The sequence below is a fragment of the Pituophis catenifer genome, unplaced genomic scaffold, assembly GCF_029215685.1.
Source record: "Pituophis catenifer annectens isolate HBS135680 unplaced genomic scaffold, rPitCat1.0.hap2 SCAF_3, whole genome shotgun sequence".
In the NCBI taxonomy this organism is placed as follows: domain Eukaryota; kingdom Metazoa; phylum Chordata; class Lepidosauria; order Squamata; family Colubridae; genus Pituophis; species Pituophis catenifer.
The window spans coordinates 85,538,617-85,561,512 of record NW_027256883.1 but is presented as its reverse complement, the minus strand read 5'-3'; the positions used below and the strand labels follow the sequence as shown (position 1 = coordinate 85,561,512).

General features: G+C 37.5%; 1 protein-coding gene across 2 annotated transcripts in view; it reads left to right on the top strand.

Annotated features, from left to right (window-relative positions):
- BASP1 (brain abundant membrane attached signal protein 1) overlaps positions 1-7,646 on the top strand; it is a 73,456-nt gene extending 65,810 nt beyond the window's left edge. For both annotated transcript variants that reach the window (XM_070942582.1, XM_070942583.1), the window contains exon 2: positions 6,003-7,646. In XM_070942582.1, the coding sequence (XP_070798683.1) occupies positions 6,012-6,728 (717 nt within the window). In that variant the 5' untranslated portion in view covers positions 6,003-6,011 and the 3' untranslated portion in view covers positions 6,729-7,646. The remainder of the gene's footprint in view (positions 1-6,002) is intronic.
- The last annotated feature ends 15,250 nt before the right edge of the window (positions 7,647-22,896 follow it).

Sequence of the window (22,896 nt, the reverse complement as noted above, 5' to 3'; positions counted from 1 at the left end):
ACTTTTTCTGTCCCTATTGTGCTCTTGATTAAAATAGTGACTATTAGCCTTTGCCAAGATGTTGCCTTTACCAGTCTATTAGAAATAGAAAAGACTTATTTGTTTGTATCTGTGCACTTAACTGTATGATGTCAGGTTTGTCTCAGTGAGTGTCAGGGTGGATTAGATTTAAATCGAGTTGATTTAAATCACAATTTAAATCATGATTTAAATCACTAGTAAAAAGGCTTGATTTAAATCAACTCGATTTAAATCATAATTTTTAAAGAGCAACTGTCATCTCTGCTACTCCTTTGACCCACTGTTGACTCACCGATAGTCCCAGTGTTGCAGAATATATAGTCTCATGCTACATAACTAAGCTCCATTTCATGCTGAATAAACTAAATTATTTATGTATCTTAAATAGAAAACTATCTTACAATAGATTTTTACCCCAAAAGTTTTTTATTAAAATAAATTAGATAAAAATCAAAAAAAAAATCCGATTTAAATAAAAAAAATCTGATTTTTTTGATTTTTTTAAAAAAATCATTGATTTTTATCCACCCTGGTGAGTGTGAATCGGTGGTGGTAGTGAAGATGGTAGTATTGCAGAAAATTTGCTAGTTCATATTCTTAAATGATTGAAGACAATTTTGAAACACAGTTTGGGCTATGGATTTTATTTTTCATAACACTTGATATAAGGAAGTGATTGGCATAGCCATCTCTAACCTGTTGCCTTTTGAATGTCAAGACATTACAACTTTTCTGATCCTCATCAGCATGAGCAAAAATACTGCTGACTAGGGATTATTGCAATTATTCTTCCACAGAAAGAAGACCATCTGTTGACATATTGGACTAGTTTGTTATGTATCTATTCCTACAGGTGTTGAAGGTAATATATCTCATAAATGAGTTAATACTACCCTGGTTGATTTCCTGCATTTAACGCACAAACAAAACAGCAATATTCATTTTTGCTTTACACTTTTTAATGGCAATTATGGGATATATTTTTAAACAGTAAATTAAAAGGCACTTAAAAGATAATCTGTTCTGCATCCTTCATTGGATGCCTATAGACTGATTAGTGCTATATAGAAATCTGAGTTTATATGAGCTGGCATTCATATTTTTTAAAGTTCTGCAGTCATTTTTTCCTTAATAGTGTTTTTTAAACACCTAGTACATAATGTAATGCAACATCTATTAAAAACCTCACTTCAATAATTCACATACATAAAAATGCATTTTAAGGAATTAATACAACCATGGCACTCCTAATTCAGGCTGGTATGATGGCCAGGTTGAAAGGATTTAACTCTTCCCTCATGCCATTTTGCCATGGAACAAAGACCGAATAACTGTCCTTATATTTTGTTGGAAATTTTTATGGAGTAAGATTATGGTATAAATCCTCATATCTTCCTTAACTCCTCCTAATAATTAACTGGGAATACTAAAACTAAAAGGCTCAGTGAGATAGCCTCAATCCACAGAAGAACTGGCTGCAAACATTAAAGAGAGAAAAGGGGTCAACCCCTCTTTTCAGTGATCACAGTGTTATAAAACCAGAAGACTCCATCTTTCCCCAGAATACTCATCCTTTCCTGTTATGCTTCCCCACCCCCTCATATCTACCTGTAACAAAGGAATACTTCTGAACTGGGGGTTTGTTTGTTTTTTTGCTTGATTAGCTTAACACATAAGCTAATTAATTTCTGCATATGCAGAAAAAAGGGACAAATAAATAAATCCTAGCATTAATTTTTATATATTAAACAAAAACAGGCATTATCCATGCTGCAGCCATTTGCCTCCCTCGATAAATCAGCTGGGGGGGGGAAGTATAAGGAATCCTTCCTAGATTTCAAACCCTTCCTTTGCTTTAGTCTCAGTTGGTGACAGTCATTTGTTTCAACATGGTGAGTGTGACTGGTTTCAACATAGTGAATGTGACTGGTTTCAACATGTGAGTGTGACTGGTTTCAACATAGTGAGTGTGACTGGTTTCAACATGGTGAGTGAGACTAGAAGATCAAAGCCCCAACTCTGTTGAATGTGCACTAAAAGGTAAAGGTAAAGGTTCCCCTTGCACATACTGTATGTGCTAGTCGTTCCCGACTCTAGGGGGCGGTCCTCATCACTGTTTCAAAGCTGAAGAGCCAGCGCTGTCCGAAGACATCTCCATGGTCATGTGGCCGGTGTGACTAAATGCCAAAGGCGCACCAAAGGTGCTCCCTATTTTTTCTACTTGCATTTTTTATGTGCTTTCAAACTGCTAGATTGGCAGAAGCTGGGACAAGTAACAGGAGCTCACTCCATTACGCGGCACTAGAGATTCGAACTGCTGAACTACCAAACTTTCGATCAATAAGCTCAGCATCTTAGCCACTGAGCCACTACGTCCCTTTGAATGTGCACTACATACCCATAAAGGGGAGACTTCAATTGTCTGTACACAGTGGCCATTTTGAAATCTGTATCCACCTCTGCCTCAGTGAGAGGTTGGTGTTCTTGGTGTTTATACAGCTTGATTAATGGATTGCCCTGTTTGTTTACTCTTCCTGGATCAATTTGTTTGTTTTAAAAGGAAAAAAAAAGTACCACACTTCTACCATGCTTGCTTTCACTAGGGCTAGAAAGAAAATTAACGACATTCCTGTTAATTCAGCTTGTTAAATAAAATTAAGTCAGGTCCATTGTTTCACTGTTTCCTCAAAGAACTTTTCCCCTCTTCCTCATCCCAAATGAAACAAAAAAGTTATTTTGTAAGAAAAAAGTCAGGGCAGCAATGAGGGGCTGGAAAGGGGAGAGTATTCATGCCATAGATGCAGTAGCCGAATGGAGTGGAGTGGAATGGTTGCTTACAAGGCATTAAAGTGTGGCATGCAAACCAGAGCTTGTAAATCAACATAAGATGAAAAGGTCTTTCATTTAAAAGAACGAAAAAAAAAAAAATTGGAATTTGGCTGGTTGGTGGTGAGTTGACAACAATTCAATGACGACAATTGATGACAAGATAAAAATTCAATGACAACAATCCTGCACATGCACACACACACAATTGTTCATTTCTTGTGCTTGCATTGAGATATGCTGAAAGTGTGGTACCACCCTTAGTTTTGCATGTATGTATACATGGGTATTATCGCTACCTTCTTCCAGATTTTTTTTTATTTTCTCCATCTTCCTAATATTTCTCAGTGGAAGTTTGCAATCCACATTTGGTGAAAATGTATTTGTTCAAGTACAGAAGGAAGTGAATTCTCTTCAGAGCATTGTAGAATTATTAGAGAACTGGTGTTATACTGCCATATTATTCCATTTTCTATTTCGACTCAATATCTCCCCCCACCCCATTCAAATGCATCTTACATGCAGCCATTGGATTTTCTCTGCTAGAAACATTGAGTTTATTGTAGCTTGGCACAAGAAGGACATTTGAGCTCATTGAACAGGATCTAATTAGCAGAATCAATAGATGAAATCAAAATGTCAATGGACTAGAAATGAAATATATTTTGGATGAGGACAAAAATGACCCTGTCTAATCCAATGGTCATTCAAAAACAAAAAATAAAAAAAACCCCAAACAGGTAGATGTTCAGTGCCCCTCTCATCAGCAGCCATCTCCCATGGCTGATTGTTTTTAATCTCAGTTAAATGTGTGATTGCCCTTCATTCTTGTGAAGAAATACTAGCATTCAAATATAATGGCATAACTTATGGTCAGGTTGCAGAGTATCTTCTGGCAGCTCGCACTCTACCTGCTTCTATTGTCCATCCTGTTTTGGGGAGAGAAACTGCAGAGGGGGGAAGAAATAGGCACCTTGCACAAAAGCTGGTTTGTGTTATCTAGCCATTACCAGGCAAACAAATAGAGGCTTAATTGGGGATTGACTATCTGGAAGCAAATATAACACTCGCTTTTGTTTAATATATTGCTCTTGCTGATTTGCAAAAACTCCGGTGAAGTGAAATGTGACTGGATGGGCGTGAACATGTTTTCTTTATGCAATAAACTCACAGTGACCTACATGGATGAAATGGAGTGACACTAATGTTGTTAGGTTTTAGCGACTGTTTTCCTGACCAAAGTGGGCTCGGTGTCTTTTTGGAAGGGTTGATGTGAGATCCATTTTAAATTCAGTGCATTATTTAAAATCTTTCCTAGCAAGCTGTTACCTTTTAATTCTTTTTCTAAAGTAGCTATATTATAGTCATGAATGCTTGTGAGTATACAAGTGGCTAGAAAATATTTATTTTCTAAAACATGGGTAGACACGCAAGGGGAAACCACAAGCAAATCTTTCCTCTTCTAAATTACAGAAAATATAGGGAAGAATAAACACGCATGAACTAATGTGCCCAGAAGTTATGATCCGACAATCATCCAAAGCTTATAGCTACAACATGTTCCCTCTCTGCTGTGCTCCAACTTATCTTCCTGGTTTATTAACCAAGATCATATCAGAATGGAGGTTAGAGGTTAGATGGGAGGTTAGGATTAGTATCCTGGAGGAGCAAGGCAAAGGAGCATGTTACACATGGCATGTGGCCACAACTTAATAAAATGTAGAGAATTGCATGAAGCTTTGGGAAATTATCCAATATTTTTCAGATGAAAAACAGTCCATCTAAAGCAAGAGAATGAAATTCATTTGCCTGGAATGCAGTTTGCAATGCATGGAAATTTTCACTCCAGTAAACATCTGTAGGAAGGCTGAGGGAAAATTAAATGAAGATAAATTAAGCAGGATTTTTTTTCAGGATTTGGGTAAGATTGCCCATTCCTATTTGGATGTCATTGTATATGTTTATACATAGAAAATGTAAACAATTGCTCTTTTTTATACAATGCATGGAATTTTCCTTTGTTATATTAAGGTGAAATAGCGTGAATGGTATATGAAAGAAGGTAACATAGGAAATGTGTATATCAGGGCATTTGAAGAGGGAGAGGATCAGTGGTGGAATTCGGTTTTTTTTTACTATTGGTTTTGTGGGCGTGGTGTGGCTTGGTGGGCGTGGCAGGGGAAGGATACTGCAAAATTTCCATTCCCACCCCACTCCAAGGGAAGGATATTGCAAAATCCCCATTCCCTCCCCACTCCTGGGGGAAGGATACTGTAAAATCTCCATTCCCTCCCCACTTCAGGGGAAGGTTACTGCAAAATCCCATTATCTTTCTGATCAGCTGGGACTCAGGAGGCAGAGAATGGATGGGGGCAGGGCCAGTCAGAATTTTTACTACTGGTTCTCCAAACTACTCATAATTTCCACTACTGGTTCTCCAGAACCTGTCAGAACCTACTGAATAGCACCCCTGGACAGGATCCCGAATTGGTGTTTATTTCTTCAGTAATAAACTAGACCAGGTTTATTATGGAGAGGAAGAGAGGTGTATAAGAGATAGTCTTCTAACACCACTGCTATCTGGATTTAAGACTTATAGAATGGAGATTTACAATATTTTGGGCCCAGGGATCTGCATTTATTTACTCTATGAAATTATGATTTTAATAGTCATAAATAGATGTAATAATTTCCCCTTTCTGGCAAAATTAAATCCACTAGCAACTCAAGTGGTACAGCATAAGATCATAGTGAAAATGTTACTTTAGTTTGCAGTTATAAAATGCCTGGATTGCATTCAAATACAATATGAGTTTGCATATCCTACTGAGCATGATGTGCTTTGGGTTCAGCTTTATGGGTGAACACAGCCACTTACAGTTTAGCAGGTTACATTGATAGGACAACATGACTGAAACTGTCTTGTTTACTCCTGTTTTATGAAATGAGATTGAATTATTGACAACTAGTTCACTTCATTTATTTCAATGAGATCAAAAACACGATTGAGAAATTTAGTCTGGATGCAGCCCACTCTTCTCTATTTATTCTAGTATTATTGCTTGCATATTGTGTGAGAACAACAAAGCAATTTAGTGTTCATTTTATTGGTAACCTTATTTGGAGGATGACGTTCTTCTTTTTCTCATTTCCAGAGCTCCACCATGGGAGGTAAACTGAGCAAGAAGAAGAAGGGATATAATGTGAATGATGAAAAGACCAAAGATAAAGACAAGAAGGCTGAGGGGACAACAGCTGAGGAAGGGGAGGCTCCAAAAGAGAATGAGTCAAGCCAGCAGACCACCACGGAGACTGCAGAAGTGAAGGAGAATAACAAAGAGGAGATGGGAGACAAGGATGCCCAGGTAGCTGCCAACAAGACAGAAGAGAAGGAAGGGGAGAAAGGTGTAAGCCCAGAAGAACCGAAGAAGCCAGAACCAGAGAAGCCGGACACTCCGGGTGACACAAAAGCAGAGCCTCCGAAGAGCACTGAAACCTCTAAGGAGGAGCCAAGCTCAGATGCTCCTCCAGCCAGCAGTGACACCCCGAAATCCTCAGAGCCCAGTGGTGATGCAAAAGCTTCCCAGCCTTCAGAGGTCACAGCTACTAGTAAAGGAGATGACAAGGGCAAGGAGGAAGGGGAAGCCAAAAAGACTGAGGCTCCTGCAGTCCCAGAAACTAAAAGTGATGTGGCCCAAGCTTCAGACTCAAAACCCAGCAGCAGCAACGAGGCTGCACCTTCTTCCAAGGAGACCCCAGCAACAACAGAAGCACCTAGTTCTACTCCTAAGGCCTCAGAGCCTGCAGCCCCACCAGAGGAAGCGAAACCATCTGAAGCTCCCGCAGCAAACTCGGATCAAACCATAGCAGTGAAGGATTAAATTGGACAGCCTGTTGCGAAACAAAACAAAATTAACCACTTAAAACAACCTGTGTCTTTTTTTTTTAATTATCTTTTTTTCCCCAGCTCTACTAACTTGTTACGTAGCTGAACTGTATTGCCCAAGAAAACAAGCAAGCAAGCAAGCAAGAAGTGTCCCATTAAGTTAAGGGGGATGGGGGAATGGTCGACATGGGGTAATCTAAATAGTATTTTTGTGGGGGAAATATCTAATATAGTTTCTGCCAACTTTCCAAAAAATCTCTGCATTTCATTAAGAAGACAACTCAGTTTGTCTGAAAGTGCAGTATGCCTCTTTCTCTTCTCCTACTCCTTTTCTTCCTTTTCCTCCTGACCTGCTCTAAATGCACTCCACTTATTCTTTTCCTTCCTTTTTCCTAGGAGGGATGGAGGAGCAATGATAGGATTAATTCTGCCTTCTGGGCCAGTGCCACACCAATCAAACCTTTATAAAAGCAGTATTTCTTGTGGGTTCTTTAAAAATTTTATTTACAGGCTTTATCATTTTGTATTTTTTATGCAGTGGATGAATGGCAACTTTCAGACAAAACTCACATAGCTGTCAACATTTTTTCTCAATGCCAATCCTGCAATTCTTCTTCTTCTTCCCCAAATATTTTTGGGAGTTTAAAAAAAATAGTTAAAAAAAGCATTCTCATCCTACTTAGCCTACCTAGATTTCTCATGACAAGTTTAATGCATGTCTGTGGTTGAGTGCACCTGTAGTTCTGTTTATTGGTCAGTGAAAATGAAAAAAAAAAAAAAATCTGCGTTCATTGCAGTTCCAGTTTCTCTTCCATTCTGTGTCACAGACACCAAGTCACCTCTCATTGGAAATAAACAAAAGAAAAAGCAAAATGTACAATGGATGCATTGAAATTATATGTAATTGTATAAATGGTGCAACAGTAATAAAAGTTAAATAATTTAAAAAACATTTCAGGTGTTAGCGGCTGCAATTTTATTTAGATTAACTTCTCTCACTAATAGCGAGCCAGTGTGGTATAGTGCTGGACTCAAAGCAGGGAGGCCCAGATTAGGAACAGCAACCAACTGGGTGATATTTGTCCAGTCATTTTTTTTCTGTGCCCAAATCAATATTAGGTTCTGTCACAAGCCAGCAGAAAAACCAAACCTTCTCACTCCATAATACATCAATAACTTCACCAAACTAAAGAGTACATAGTATAAAACTGTTAGTGGACATGGTATGGACCCCTGCCTTCTTTCTGGTTATCAAATTCTGGTACCTTCCTCTAAAAGGAGACCTTGTGTCTCTTTTCCAAATCAAAATTTAGCAAAGTCAAAGATACTGAGAATGTTGACCAGATTGAGACAGATCCCCAAGAAAGAGAGATAAGCTGAGATCAAGACGAAGCAAAGCAGGAGAGAAACGGATTGAAAATTGATTTGGGTAGTTGGGAATCAGAAAACACATGTACAGTCAGAATTGAAAATTATAGGAGGGACTGCTTTAGGAGTTGTTTATGATCCATTGCACAGATAAAACTAAGAAATAAAGAAGTTTCCTATAGAAGGAGGGATGTGCAGTAGCTAGTTTGTCCCAGTATTCTTGGACTCTGAAATATTTTATTTCTTTAGTGATACCAAGCAGCAGGACTGCAAGACTGGTCACAAAGGTACTGCTTTAACCCTGCATGGGCATTGCACGAGAGCAAATGTGGCCATTATCATTAGTGAGTATTATGACTCAATAGCATCAAGTATTAGTCCATCTGTTCATCGCATGGAAAATTATGTCGCAGTGTATCTATATCTATATGTACCTATATTTGGAGATTGCTGTCTATGGCTTTTCCAAAGTTGATGTTTTGAAGTTATAGTGGACCTATTTCTCTTGGTCTTGTTAGCTAAAGAATTAGGGAGTCAAAATCTAACACACCTGAAGGGCACCAAATTGAGAAAGAGCCACTAATTCTGAAGACATAGTGCATAACAAAGACAAAACTATTTAAGTACAACCTGCTTCATGCTCTGGGTAGACATTTTATGAACTAAAAGAAAAACCACATATTGTAATAAAATGTGGATGCCTTCAGAGGAGAACCCCAAGAAGGTGATAGGACTTAAACTCCTGTGAGGAATTATTAAAGCAATGTTTTTCAATTTTGGCCACTTGAAGGTGTATGGACTTCAAAACTCCCAGAATTCCCCAGTCGGGGAATTCTGGGAGTTAAAATCCACATATCTCCAAGTAGTCAGGGCTGAGATACTGGATAAAAGTGGGTACGTTTAGTCTGTGGAAGATAAGTCTGGGAGAAACATGAAAGTAATCTTCAAATATCTAAATGATTGGCATATAGAACACAAGGGATTTGGTTTCTGTTGTCTTAGTTGGCAGGCCCAGAATCAAAGGACTGAAACTACAGAGAAGTAGATTCCAGTAGATACAGGAATTTCCTGATGGTAAACCTGTGAAACAGGCAGCCTCATGAAGTATGTTCCTTCTAAATGAAGGTATTTAAACAGAGACTAGGACTAGATAAATTCTCCAAATTGTTTCAGGGGTTCAAACCGTGAGCAGGAGGTTGGACTAGGTGGCCTCTGGTCTCTCATTCTATGTTCAGGAAGTATCTATAAATGTTTAGATCTGGGCTACAGAACTCCAGAGGGCCACTAGATGACAAAGAGATATAGACAGGTCTTTCTTCACTATCATCTACTGGTTGTCTGAAGTTATGTGGCCCAGGTATGATAATTCGAATAAATAAGATAAAGGAGAATTGCATCTAAATGGCATTTAGTCAAGGATATACAACATACTCAACATTCCTTGCACGTGTTAACTATTTCCATAGTTTAACATCAGTGTTCCCTACCTAATGTTTCAATAAATTACAGTATAGTTTAAAGCAGGGGTGTCAAACTGGCGGCCCATGGGCTGAATGCGACATGCACAGGGCATGCCCACCCCAGTTCCGTGAAGGGAAAAAACATCACAAAACAGCAACGTGACGCCACGAGTTTGACACCCATGGTTTAAAGGCAAGAGGAGTAAAAGCACACTTCTATTTACACCCCATCTTTAGTAAAATGAGGATGTATTTGCCATCCAAATGAGACCAGTGAAAAGCAGACTCTCTTAAAAGAATCCTATTTCACTTTTCAAGACCTATCCTTAGGAAAAGCTGAACCTGGTTTTCAGAAACCCAACAGTTATTACAGCCTTTGTCAACAAAATTGAAACTCCTGAAGACTATACAGGAGAGAACTTTCTAAGGCAACATCCAAGCCATGTAGTCAAGCCTTTAAATATCACAACCAGCAAGTTCCAACAGCCTCTGAAAATGTAAATGTGCCAGTATTTCAGCATGGATGGGAATATGTTTCTTACCTCATTGGCATTCTATGCCTACTGAAAGGTCTGGATCATTTTCAAAGAAATTTCCATGAGATTGCATTATAGTTGCTAGATGTTACATGGGTGTAACTGGTAGAAGCCAGGTATCTATTTGCATTGGCAGCAGGTGGCAAATCAGCTGAAACCCATACATCATTCTGGGTTGCAATTGCCATTCAGCAGCTAAGAATTACAGTGAAATCCAAGACAAGCTTGTTTCATATGGCAAAATATTTCAATTCCAAATGGATATCTGCCCAATTAATCAGTCCAGTGAGTACCCAGGTATCATAATACAGGACACTCTGGGTTCACACTCCCTGTCTTTTTATCCTCTTGAATGCATCTCCAATTCTATATGTTCTACAGAAAACTGATACACGTAGTCCTTGACTTACAACAGCTTGTTTAGTGACCATTCAAAGTTACAATGGCACTGAGAAAAGAGACTTGTAATTGTTTTTCACATGACCATTGCAACATCCCCATGGTCATGTGATCAAAATTCAGACCCTTGGCAACTGACTCATTTATGACAGATGCAGTGTTCCAGGGTCATGTGATCACCTTTTGTGACCTTCTGACAAGTAAAGTCAATGGGGAATCCAGATTCACTTAACTGTGTCACTAACTTAACTGCAGCAAATCATTTAACAACTGTAGCAAGAAAGGTCATAAAATGGGGCAAAACTCACTTAACCGTATGGAAATTTTGGCCTCAATTGTGGTCATAAATCAAGAACTACCTGTACTAATTACCATATCAATGATATATAGTTTTATGCCAACAGATGACCTTGCCCAATAATTAAATGTAGATTTTAAAACATTAAAAAGAGAAAGCTGGATTTTGTAGATCTCATAGTAATTATGGACAGTATTAAAAAAAAAAAGAATTGTGGCATGTCAACAATGACTAGGACCTGAACCAATGCATCAAGAAAGGACCTGGCGTTGATCAATGATGCCCATTCTTGATCTAGAATGAGACCAAGAAAAAAATTATGTTAATGTTATTAAGACAGGTATAAAAATGAAGAGTGTCAGCCTCTCAATTTTTCCCAGGAAAATTAATCCCAATTAACCAGCCTTATGGAAAAACACTCTGTTCTTAAAGCAGACCTACTGTAAAACTAGTCTTAAATATATGCTATTAATATAATAACATATGGAATCATTGGGACTAGCTTATGATTATTGAGAGCGGTAGAATGTGATGAGCATTGACTTTACTATTGGCCAATTAGGCTAACCTTGCCAGATCAGGAAAGCTGATAGTAAATGCCATAGTTCAAGTATCTCAAGATCCCTATTAGCTATTGTGTCCCTATCATTCATCCAAGTTAACAGCTATGTGTGGCAGAAAACTAACTTTAACATGCCGTGAGTCCTTCACCTGAGATTAAATATATGAAGCCTGGACAAACAGAGAGTCCAAGACAGCAAGGACTAGGAGATAATTTGACATTCCAGGTTTTTAGCAGGAAGAATTACTCAAGGCATGAAATACACTTAAGTTATTCATATCAGGGCTCTACTTATCTGCTCTGCTTCAAAAGAGCATGAAGTGACTTTATGGCAAAGAGCAATGGCCAGTTGCATGATCAGTGACTATGCAGCTCAAAACCTGAACATACAGAAGAGATTTGGTCAAAATGGAAGAAGAGGTTACTTACTACATGTTGAACTCTCTGTGTTGCCCACAGCTGGCACATCGCAGAAGAAACCCAACTGCCTTAACCACACCACAGTGTGAAAAACAGAATTCATACATCAAATATGCCCCAGCCCAAATAGAAAAGCCCCCCAGATCAGAAAAATAATGAAAATATAGGCAAGAAAAGCTTGTGGTAATTTCATTCCAGACCAATCTGGATCTCTGGCAACCAGGTACTTTCTCTCTGATCACCCTTTCAATTTCTGCATAGACATTTCTTCTTCTTATTCAAAAATATGATTTTTTTTTAAATTTATTTCAAAATAAAAAATATATAGGAAAGCCTCAATTTAACAGATGAATTGGGAGGAAGGGTGTCTCTTGTTTCCTAAATCTGTTGAATCAAAAACAATACCACCATGCAGCACAAATATACTAATTATGTCCTTTGTGTTCTCTCTTATAAAGTGCATTCAACTGAAGTCCATAAAAACCAAAGTTTTCACCATGTTTCAGGAAAGAGAAACAGATAAAAATGAATCAAGCTAAAAATAGTTTCATAGAATAATTACGTTTTAGTTATTCACTTCATAATCCTGGAGATTCTCGTTCAAAGATAGAGACCGGATCTTGGAAAAGTTAGCTTTGTCAGAGTCTTATTGAAATTAATGAATTATTAGGTTGTGAAATGATTGTACAACTTTGGTAAAGAAATGATTTGTATGTAGTGACACCTTTTGATCTACAGTATCACCTCCTACAAAATCTGGATTTCAAAACTATTCAAGTGCTAGTTACTGAGATCTATGCAACAGTACAATCATCCTTTCTTAAAAAACAACATGGGAGGCAGCTGATTGATCTTCATAATTCTGTACTGAAATTAAGATAAGGTTAAAAAAAAAAACTAGAATCGGGCAGAATTTTTCATCGAGGTGACTGTGAGCTAATTTCTAGCACCGAAAGCTAATATAGGGCTCTGTGATTATTTAGAGGTAAGTTGTTCATTAATTCTCAATATGTGCTTGCTGCTCTAACACTATTCTGTACTTCACTTTACTTGATAGGTCTTGCTTACTTGACATTTGTCCACCACTGATGTGGTGATGGAAAATTCACAAATATCTCAAAAGAAGATGTTATTCTTTCCACTCCACCTACCATCATAGGGGGAAAGTGCCTACTTGCAAAATTAATGACGTGCTGCTTCCACTGGTCTTGAATTTATAATTTATAATAACATTAAGTATAACAACAGAGCAGACACCTTCCACAGGATTTTGGTTTAATTATATATGGAAAAAGAACAAGAAAAAGGGGAAAGTTTGGTATCCTTTATTTATATATAAAGTAAGGTATTTGTTTGTGTATGTGTGCACCTTGTTATGAAATAATTAACTTTTAAGTCATTTTATTTAAGAGTGTGAAACAAATCAAAACATTATCACATAAACTAATAAAATGCAATCCAAAATTCTGAAACAGTACTAGGCTTCACCAACCAATTGTACAACTGACAAAGAATGGGTATTTTTCCCAGTCTTGCAGCACTGAGCTTTTTACAATTGGTAAAGGAATGTTTGCTGAGCTCCTGTAATTTCTAAATTATTGGCATATAATTCAAATGAATGTGGGCATTTACAAAAGCCAATTGGTCTTCCTGAATATGCATGAAATAACTTTTGTCCAAAAACAAGCCACTATAAATATAAACTAGGGATTTACAAAATTGACCAGTCCAGCAATGGAACATTCTGGAGAACTCTGGAACAGTCTGTTCTCCTATCTGATAATGCTGGATTGTGACATTCTAGTTTCCAGAAGTAAATCCTCTGAACTGGAAACATGAAACACTGAAACATCTTAACACTAAAATATTTTGCCCCAGCCATGTTGAGATGATTTGAGTTCTCAGCATTTGCTTCTGGAAACCATTGAATGGAAAGATCTGGTAAAGGTTGGCATGGTCTGGCGGAGAACAGAATGTTCCGGATTTCAATGGAATCTTGAACCAGTGAGTTGCCCATCCCTATACAACATACCAAGTGAATAAATATTTCATTTTGGGCACCCCATCTGAACAATAACCTGTGCCTATCAAATTCTTCTTCAAAATAAACAATGTCCAAAAGATACAAAATAATAAATTTGTTGATTAATTACAATTTAAAATGTATAAAAATGTGCCATAATGGCCATATGGCTTCTGGGAGAGTCACAAAACTAAGTTACATTAATCATCATTTCAGCTCCTACTACAGAAGAAACAGTAAAACCGCAGTTTACGAACACTTTAAATGGATATTATGGAAATGCTGTGAGTTTCTCACTGATAGGTATTTCTATCTCAATCCATCTTTCCCTTTGTGTTTTCCCACTACCTCCCACCCTTGACAGTCACATTGAGTAGGTTCATTACTGCTGCTGCCATAGTGGTTGGTTGCGATTTTTACTTTTATTTTTCCTTGCTAGAGAAAGAAACCATAGGGTGGAAAAAGGAATGAAGGTAGAGAGATCTTGGCTTGCCAGTGTTGTTTAGCAACATGGGAAAATGGAATAACTGGAATTAATCTGGGAAGACCACCTCCATAAAATTGTATGGAAATGTATGGAAATGCTAAGTGGTGCCGATATAATTTCTCATTGACATTCATGTATCTGTTAGTTCTCCTGGGTAAACTAGACAGGAGATATGACTAGATGAGCTAAATCTACTTTATTGTAAGGCTACATTAACAGAATTTTGCAACTCTATAAGTACAAACTTCCCACTGCCATTTTTAATTGCTTGATCCATTCGGGTTAGTCCCTTCTAAGTCCCTTTCTCTAACTATTAAGCCACTGGGGCCTCTTTTGTCTAATTGTTTCCTAGGCAGCACTTCCGTCCTTTCCCTCCTCATTTCCACATTCCATTACAGTATCAGACCCACTGATTTTACATTCCATGCTTCTCTATAAATCTGAACATCTCATTTAGTGTTTGTCTTACAAACAATTATAAATTGGTATAATAGGTTTATTATTTAACATGCGAACTCTTCTAATTTTACAGGGAGTTTTGAAGATGTTAAAAAGTTTGAGCACAGGTAGTCTTTTCTTAACAACGTTAATTGGGACTGGAACTTCTGTTGCTGTGTGATATGGTTGTAAAATGCATCACATGGCCACACTACCTAGCAAAAGCAGTTCCACTAGTCTCCAGTAACCATTGTTAAGTGAATCATGGTGGGTCATTAAGCAAGGATTTGCATCCTCCTGTTGCTTTCCCCCTCAATTTTGCTTGTATGAAGCTGATAGGGAAGATTGAAAACAGGATCATGTGACTATGCGATATTGCAATATTTTACAGCTTCAAGGATCGATCATAAGTATCACTTGTTCTTCGTCATTGTAACAGTTGCTGAATGACTAGTCATTAACTGAGGACTATTTGGTAATTGCTATTTTGAACATTTTGGCAAATGGCATCAGTGCTGTAGCTCTACAAGTTAACAGTTATAATTAAATTCAATTACTTAAGCTATGAATCACAGTCTTCACTCTTATTAGATAAAAAGATTACTTTGGCATTTTCAAGTTTGCATTTCCCCATAATATCAATTTAGCACGATCACAAAAATTAAACCATAATGTAATGACTACTGCATGTGATGCTCTCCCAGGGAGCCAATAGAAAAGGATAGAAAATTCCATAGTTTCTAAGGTATTTAGATTAGAGCAGTAAGTGGATTTTTTTGGCAGACTTCTATTTGTCGCCTGAGACAGAACAGTGATGAGTACCTGAGCTTCCATAACAAGCCAACATTTTGCCAAAATGACAAAACACGTATCTTGATATTTACAATGTGAGCTCCACTCCTTACCTACTCGCCTGCACTGCTGCATCACAAATACAAATGGGGTGGAATTTGTGTTGCAATGTCATGATGCAGTCTTCATTGTTTGCCCCTCCCCCCATGGATGGCCAAGATCGATATTCTCAATATATTCTTTGGATCCAGGTTATTAAACATCTTTATACATAGGCACCCAAACCTCTCAATTCTAAATGCTGGGGATAAGTCCCAGGAGAAAGTCATGATATTTTTATTCTATTACTGCACAGGTTTTATTGCAATGTTATTTAAATTTAGTACGTATCTATAGTAAATTATTCTGAGCTTCCGAAAAGATGGAAGCTTCTCTTTTATTGCTATGATTTCTAAAATTAGATTAAAGAGGGAAGAACCCAAAACACTGGCAAGAGAATAAAAATATCCATTTCCCACCTCCCCCAAAATGTAAATAGACTAATATGTATAGAAAATAGAACCATTTTTTAATAGACTGGTTAGTGGTTAAACTGTACCAAGAATTTGAACCAAGCAGATGGTTTTCAAGTGTATTTCCAGAAAACTATCTTGCTAAGATGCTAATCAGTTCTTTCCCAATAATAATAATAATCATCATCATGATTAACGAACTTCTTTGAAAGTTTGCTCAACATTAGTTTTTCTTAAAATGGTTTGTTGATGGATACTTTTAGCTTCTGAACTCACATGTGTATAAACCAAGGGTCTTTAACCATGGTTTGAGCAAATCACATTAAGCCACATTAAGTCTTAGCACATGTAAATTCAACAAATGTCTGTGAGTTCCAATAATCTTTCCAGTACTGAACAGGACACTTCCAGCTAGAAAAATTACTCCTACACCTGTGCTTTCTAAAAATTGGGTTGGGACAAATCTCAGAATTCCTAGGAAGCCTGTCTATTGGTTATGCTATCTGAAATTTTGGAGCTGAATTCCAAAATATCTGACAGATGACCCAGTTATATAAGCTTTCTCTAGCTACTCTGTTTCCCCCAAAATAAGACATCCCCTGATAATAAGCCCAATTGGACTTTTGAGCACATGGCAATAAGGCCAAGTGCTTACTTCAGGGTTCAAAAAAAATATAAGACAAGGTCTTATTTTCGGGGAAACATGATACTAATTGTGGAAAGATATTTTCTATTACTTTTGTTTTACTTTCTACCTTTAAAAAGTCTAAACTTCCAAGCTGTTAGGGAGAGGACCCAGAGCGAATGAATTTCCCTACTATTAACTTACAGTGACTGTACAGCGTTCCTCAAACTCCACTGGGAGATATAAAACCTGTCCCCACTTTGCAGTTATTTTGGCACAATGATGGTCATATGATACAAGTTGCACCCAAGCTACTCAAATGTTGCTATGATACATGTAAGCAGAAGTCAAAGACCCAGATACTAACAAGAAGCAGTAGGAGCTTCGGATAATTATCAGTTTTTTAAAAATTCTTAATAACCTTGGGTTCTGAAGCAACATATAACAACTGACAAATCCCTAAAGAGATTTCAAAATGTATCACATGTCTATGAGTTAAACACATTGTTGTTTCAAGTCCTATTGCAATATCTGATTTATTATCCAAACTTTGTCAGCTGCACTACTTCTTTCTTTCTGAAATAAAAGCTCATATCCCCGAGTCAGCATTTTCCAGGTTGAAAAAGAAACAAACCAATGTAGTTGCCAATCATGTTGGTAAAAAGTGGGAAATGTAAGCATATGTTAAACCCAAACAATCTTCCCTGGGCTCTGTCTTCCAAAGTTATTATTTCAGGGTTTTGATTAAAATTATACATATACAATATACATGGGGAAAGACACATTTTATAAACCTAGATAAGAAATGTTTTAAAGATTTACATTTCTCTGTGTTTGAATAAAATTTTGAACAGATGTTAAATAACCAGAATCCCTTGATACCCTGCTTTCTGAAACTTCGGGCCATTTTCCACTTGAAGAAACAGCAGAAGAAATTACTGTTCCTGTCCTAACTAGACAATAAATCAGTTGAACACACTAAGAGTTCCTTCTGACTAAACATGGGAAGATTGCTTTACTGAAAAATGACAGTAACATCTTCATTGCCAACAGGCAAGCTCTCAGATAGTGCTAATTCATTCTTCTCAAGCCCAGTGAATTCCAGGTGTGCAGACATGCTGCCTGGGAATTGTGGAAGCTGTAATTCAACACACTTGAAAGGTAAGGCAAAACTTGCTTGTTTATAAAGAAGTATCGGTGTTTTCAATATGCATTTAGCATTCCTACTCACTTACAATCATCCTTTCCCATTAAATGAAACATTCAGATTACAGTTTGATAGAGACTGACTGGGAGTAAGTCCCATTGAACTCATGGGCCTTACAATATTTAGCTGTGTCAGTTTCCTTTAAGGCTATATTTAACCTGCCAACTCCAAACCCAACCCAATTAAATGTGGTTTAGTAGCTATTATGTGGTTTTGTATCTATGATGACCTAAAGTTATAGCTGGTAGTTATAGTTACAGCTGCAATGCCATGTCATAGCTAGAAAAGGGGCTTATAAAGCCAACGAGTTAAGCACAATGTTTGCTTTTATTAAACTGCTCTCAAGTTACTACTATTCAGAAACTAGACTTCTAATCTTATATAGTTGCCTTCTATAATAGTCAAATCCCCTGGGAAAAATTGTAAGAGTATCTTGATTCCCAATTGCAATTTTATTTATCAGATGACTATTCTTGTTCCTTAAATTTCCCTATCACTTATTTTTCACACATGACTTAAAATACCAAGTCATGAAAATACCCTGACAACTTTCACTCAAATTAATTTATGGATTTCACTTTAGAGGAAATCTGATGCAACAAAAGAGACTTGCGGACCAAGCAGCTTTGGGTTGAGTCTGAGTCTATTTTTCCCTGGCAGACTACAGATATCAAATCACGGCTTCCACCACATCTCACAATAGGACTGATGTATAGATGTACCACTAGAAATTATTTTTATATTGATTTTTTGATGTTGAAAGATCAATCTTTGGTGCAGGAAAGCTACATGAGACACTTTGTCCCTTTCTTAGTAATGAAGTCTTTCCTAAAATCTTTTTTTTCCAATTACGGTATTACTAGGGTTGGTTTTTTTCCCTATTTTCATTATATTAAATCAAAAACTCTGGTTTGGGTGTTTTTGTTTTGTTTGGCACAGTCTATTGATCATGCCCTATAAGAAACCTGTGCTGTTGGAGTTAACTTTCAAGTCTTTCTAAAATAATTACTGTTTCAAATTAGTTTAGAATTTTTAACTCAGTCATTACAAGTTGCTAGGGAAAAAGCAACTGTTAGGATAATGCATACTGGCAGGGAGCTGTGATCATCACAAAGCAAGTCTGTGCAATAATGGCTAAAACTCTTTTTAAAGAAGTAGCTATGCTGATTAGGCAGATCTAGTGCAGACACTTGGCAACTTGCTATGATGAACAGTGCAAAAATGCCATGGAAAATCCCTTCTTTCTGGACACCACTGACTGCTGAGCAATCTGTGCTACGTGTGCTTTTTGTTTCATGCACTTCTGGGCAAAGCAGTTGGTGTATATAAAAAAAATACTCTGCACAATTCAAATTTCAATGTTTAAAGAAATCGTGCCTCTAATGATTTTTCAAAACTAAGCAACCACTTCTTTCTGCTTAGCAAAAGGACATTATGTGCAGAAGCATTTAACACATTTATGTTCAAAACATCTGAATAAACTTCTTCTAAGAAGCCTGTAATGGGTTGGTTAGTAAATTCAAATCAATGATGTATGTTGTTTTTTTAGATTGTATTTTGAAGATTTCCTCCTGACATTTAAGACTGGGGAGTGGATTTGTGGTCACAAACTTCTGTAGTCCCTGGAAATTGTGCCACTAATTTCAAAGTACCACAATTTTCACTACTTTCTGCAGAAATATTCATATTAGGTTTGATTTAATACTGAACACAACAGGTTACTTCAATCATCCACTGAACAATTTTAGTAAAAATGCAGGACTCATTCACCTACGGATCTGTTCATTGTATTATTTCTATCCCATTATTAAAAGGAAGTGTAAGCTCCCTTATTTAAATTCACTCCCAAGCTTGCAAATTCCTTTGATTTACCATTTTCTTTCCTCAATAATTCCTCTGATCTGGTTTTCCTACCCAACGTTTCCTCTCAAACCTGTTCTGTTCCTATATGAAAATTTAATCCCAGACTTTCTTTCACAAAAAGTTGGCAACTGTAAATACAGATTCTACACCAAGACACCAGCTGTTTCACCATGTTAGCACAATATACTATGACCTTAACAATCTACAGCACTGTATATCAGACAAAACTAGTGACACAGCATCTAAACCTTATAATATTAACAACATAATAGAAATGTTATTTTGCATAGAATGTTTGCGGGAGGAGAAGCAAAATATCCATCTAAAACCCGTCAACCTTATTAAACTATCGATGCCCATGTTGTATGTGTTTCAATTGTTTAACTGAGAACAGCAGGTCCCAATGCATATTAAGATGCACATAATGAAGGCATATGTAAATGAAGATGGGCTATTTGTGCATGTTTCAATGAATACATCAGTCCAGGTTCATGCAGAACAAATCACCCGTTGCAAGTGCTTAGATGTCAGTTGGAGCCAACACTTCCAATTTACAGAGTGTGGTATCACAAGCTGGTTATAAAAGGCCGGAATAAAGTTCATTTGGACAATGTTCATAATCCCAAATTTTGGTCAGCAAGTGGGAAATCAGATGCAGAGCAAGAAAGCAGACATATTTTGCCAGCAAAAATTCCTAATTCAATTCTTTGCATCTCCTAATAAGAGTTCAGAAAGACCTCTTTCTGAACCCCAGGAAATAACTACCATTTGGTAAGGTTACAGCTCAGCCTGATGCCTTCAAACCAGTGGTGGGATTCAAGTAATTTAACAACCGGTTCTCTGCCCTAATGATTTCTTCCAACAACCAGTTTGCCAAACTGCTCAGAAAGTTAACAACCGGTTCTCCCGAAGTGGTGCGAACTGGCTGAATCCCACCACTGCTTCAAACCCATAATCCCAAATAGGCCTGCTAGAACAAGGTAGTTTTAATGTCTTTGGATAGATTGGGTGGATACCAATGAAATTTTGGGGGATATGTGAATCCATAACATGGGGACTAACACTAAGAAATCTACCTTTGGGACCCCTCCATTTAACCTCATGTAAGAAGGGGACCTTCAGCATTGCCTCCCAGGATAAATGCATAGAATGGTTGGTTCAGCTCAGAGATTCACAGCAGTGATGGGATTCAAATCCCAGCGCTACCAGTTCACTATCGGTAGTGTGCGGGTGTGCGGTGCTCCTGTGCATGTGCAGAGCATTTTTGATGACATCTGGGCAGGTGGGTGGAGCCTCCCACCACCCCTACCAGTTTCTGCAAACTGGGGCGAACCGGTAGAAACCCACCTCTGATTCAGATACCAAACCACTCACTGCTTTATTAAAGACAGTCCTTTAATCAATCTTAGAAACCTACTGGTAACAAATGTTGCAAACGAGCAGGTAAGTATTATGCTACTGAAGCAGTTCACCTCTCCACTAATGAAGCATTGACCATCTCCCAAATCTAGTTACACCTGTCTTTCCTTGAAGCTCAAAGAAGCCAGACAGGGCATAGATCAGCCTGCATACAGCTGGCCCTATATTGCAGAAAAACTAAAGCCACTTCCTAAACCTCTGCAAGCTGAAAAAAGCCTCAGACAGTTTTGTAAGATATTACCCAGACAATTCACTAGATTTTGTCAGAGTGGTATCTAACTTGGAGTGGATGTGCATGACTATATCAGCAAACAATCTCACCATCTTGTCAGAGCAACTTCCAGGGAAATTTTTTTCTCCGTCATAACAATGAAACAAAAGACAAGAAACTGCTTGGTGAAAAAAAGGAGTGTTGGCAATGAGTTGTCATAGCTACACTGCCTGGTAGTTGCAAATGTTGTTAGTAATGTCAGCAGACAGATTAGGAAATATGATATGTACTGTATGTTGACATCAAGGGCCTCTGTTGTACATATCTGCCAGTGCCACTTCAGAAAGAGAGACATAGTTATTTCAATACAACAGACATAGCTATTTCAATACAACTTACAGTATATCAAGGAGCCATCTTTTTGTTTCCCCTTCTGTTCTCAGGCATACATTCTGCCTCTCAAAATTTAAATGTATTTGTACAGGTCCAACCAAACAAGACATCTACACAATCATTTCTTTATGTCAGCAATAGAGAAGTGTTTCTAGTCCATTTATGTGAAAGATGTCAAGGAACATCTTCTATTTGATGGGGCCATAATTAAAAGTAGACAGCATCTCTGCAAATTCCTTTTCAAATAAGCATGCGTTACAAACTTCATCCATGCTCATTTAGAAGCAAGCAGGACATGTATTCAAAATCTCCTACTTGGAAGGAGTATGCTTATTCAGAAGTTTCCCTAAATTCAATGCTGGTAATTCCCAGTTAGAGGCTCAGAAAAAAAAAATCAGCTATCAACAGGCACATAGAGATAAACAACATCTACATACCATTCAAAAGAGATGATCAAAAAGCCAAAAAGAAAATAAAAAAGGCCAAAAAACCCTCCTCACCAGCAATCAACACCCAGATGAGCAAAGATCAACACCAAGATTAACATTAGACCAATAATCAAAAAATACAATACCCCAATCTGGGAACTATCAACTTAGACAAACAAGCTAACAGTAAACAACAGTGCAGTCAAGGAACTACCAAGACCACTCCCACCAACACTGCCAGGGCAAGCCACTATATAAAATGATAGCAAACCCCACTCCCTACTAACATGATGATGATGTTATCTAGTTTGGTAATGAAATGTTTGCAAGAAAACTATCAAGCTCTGAGAGAACCAAGGACCCTGTAGTTCAACCCTGAGCTACAAATATTCTCTTCTGTTTTTCCAGCAATAGAAACCCATGTAGAGAAGCATCTTTTCCGTTACACAATATTCAGATTGAAATCTGTTTTTATCGTGCAATATTATATATGCCTATGAACAAACCTATGCCTATGAACAGTTCAGGAATTCCTGAAAAACGGAATAGGATTGCAACTTTCTCAAGTAACATTGAGCAAAATTGGCAGGATGACTATCCCTGACACCTTGCAATTTTGAAATTGATTCTGAAGAAAAAAAAATTCCTCCACCTTCGCATTGTCTGACTATCTGCTTATGATATACTAGCTGAATACCCGTGCTCCGTTACGAAACTATGTG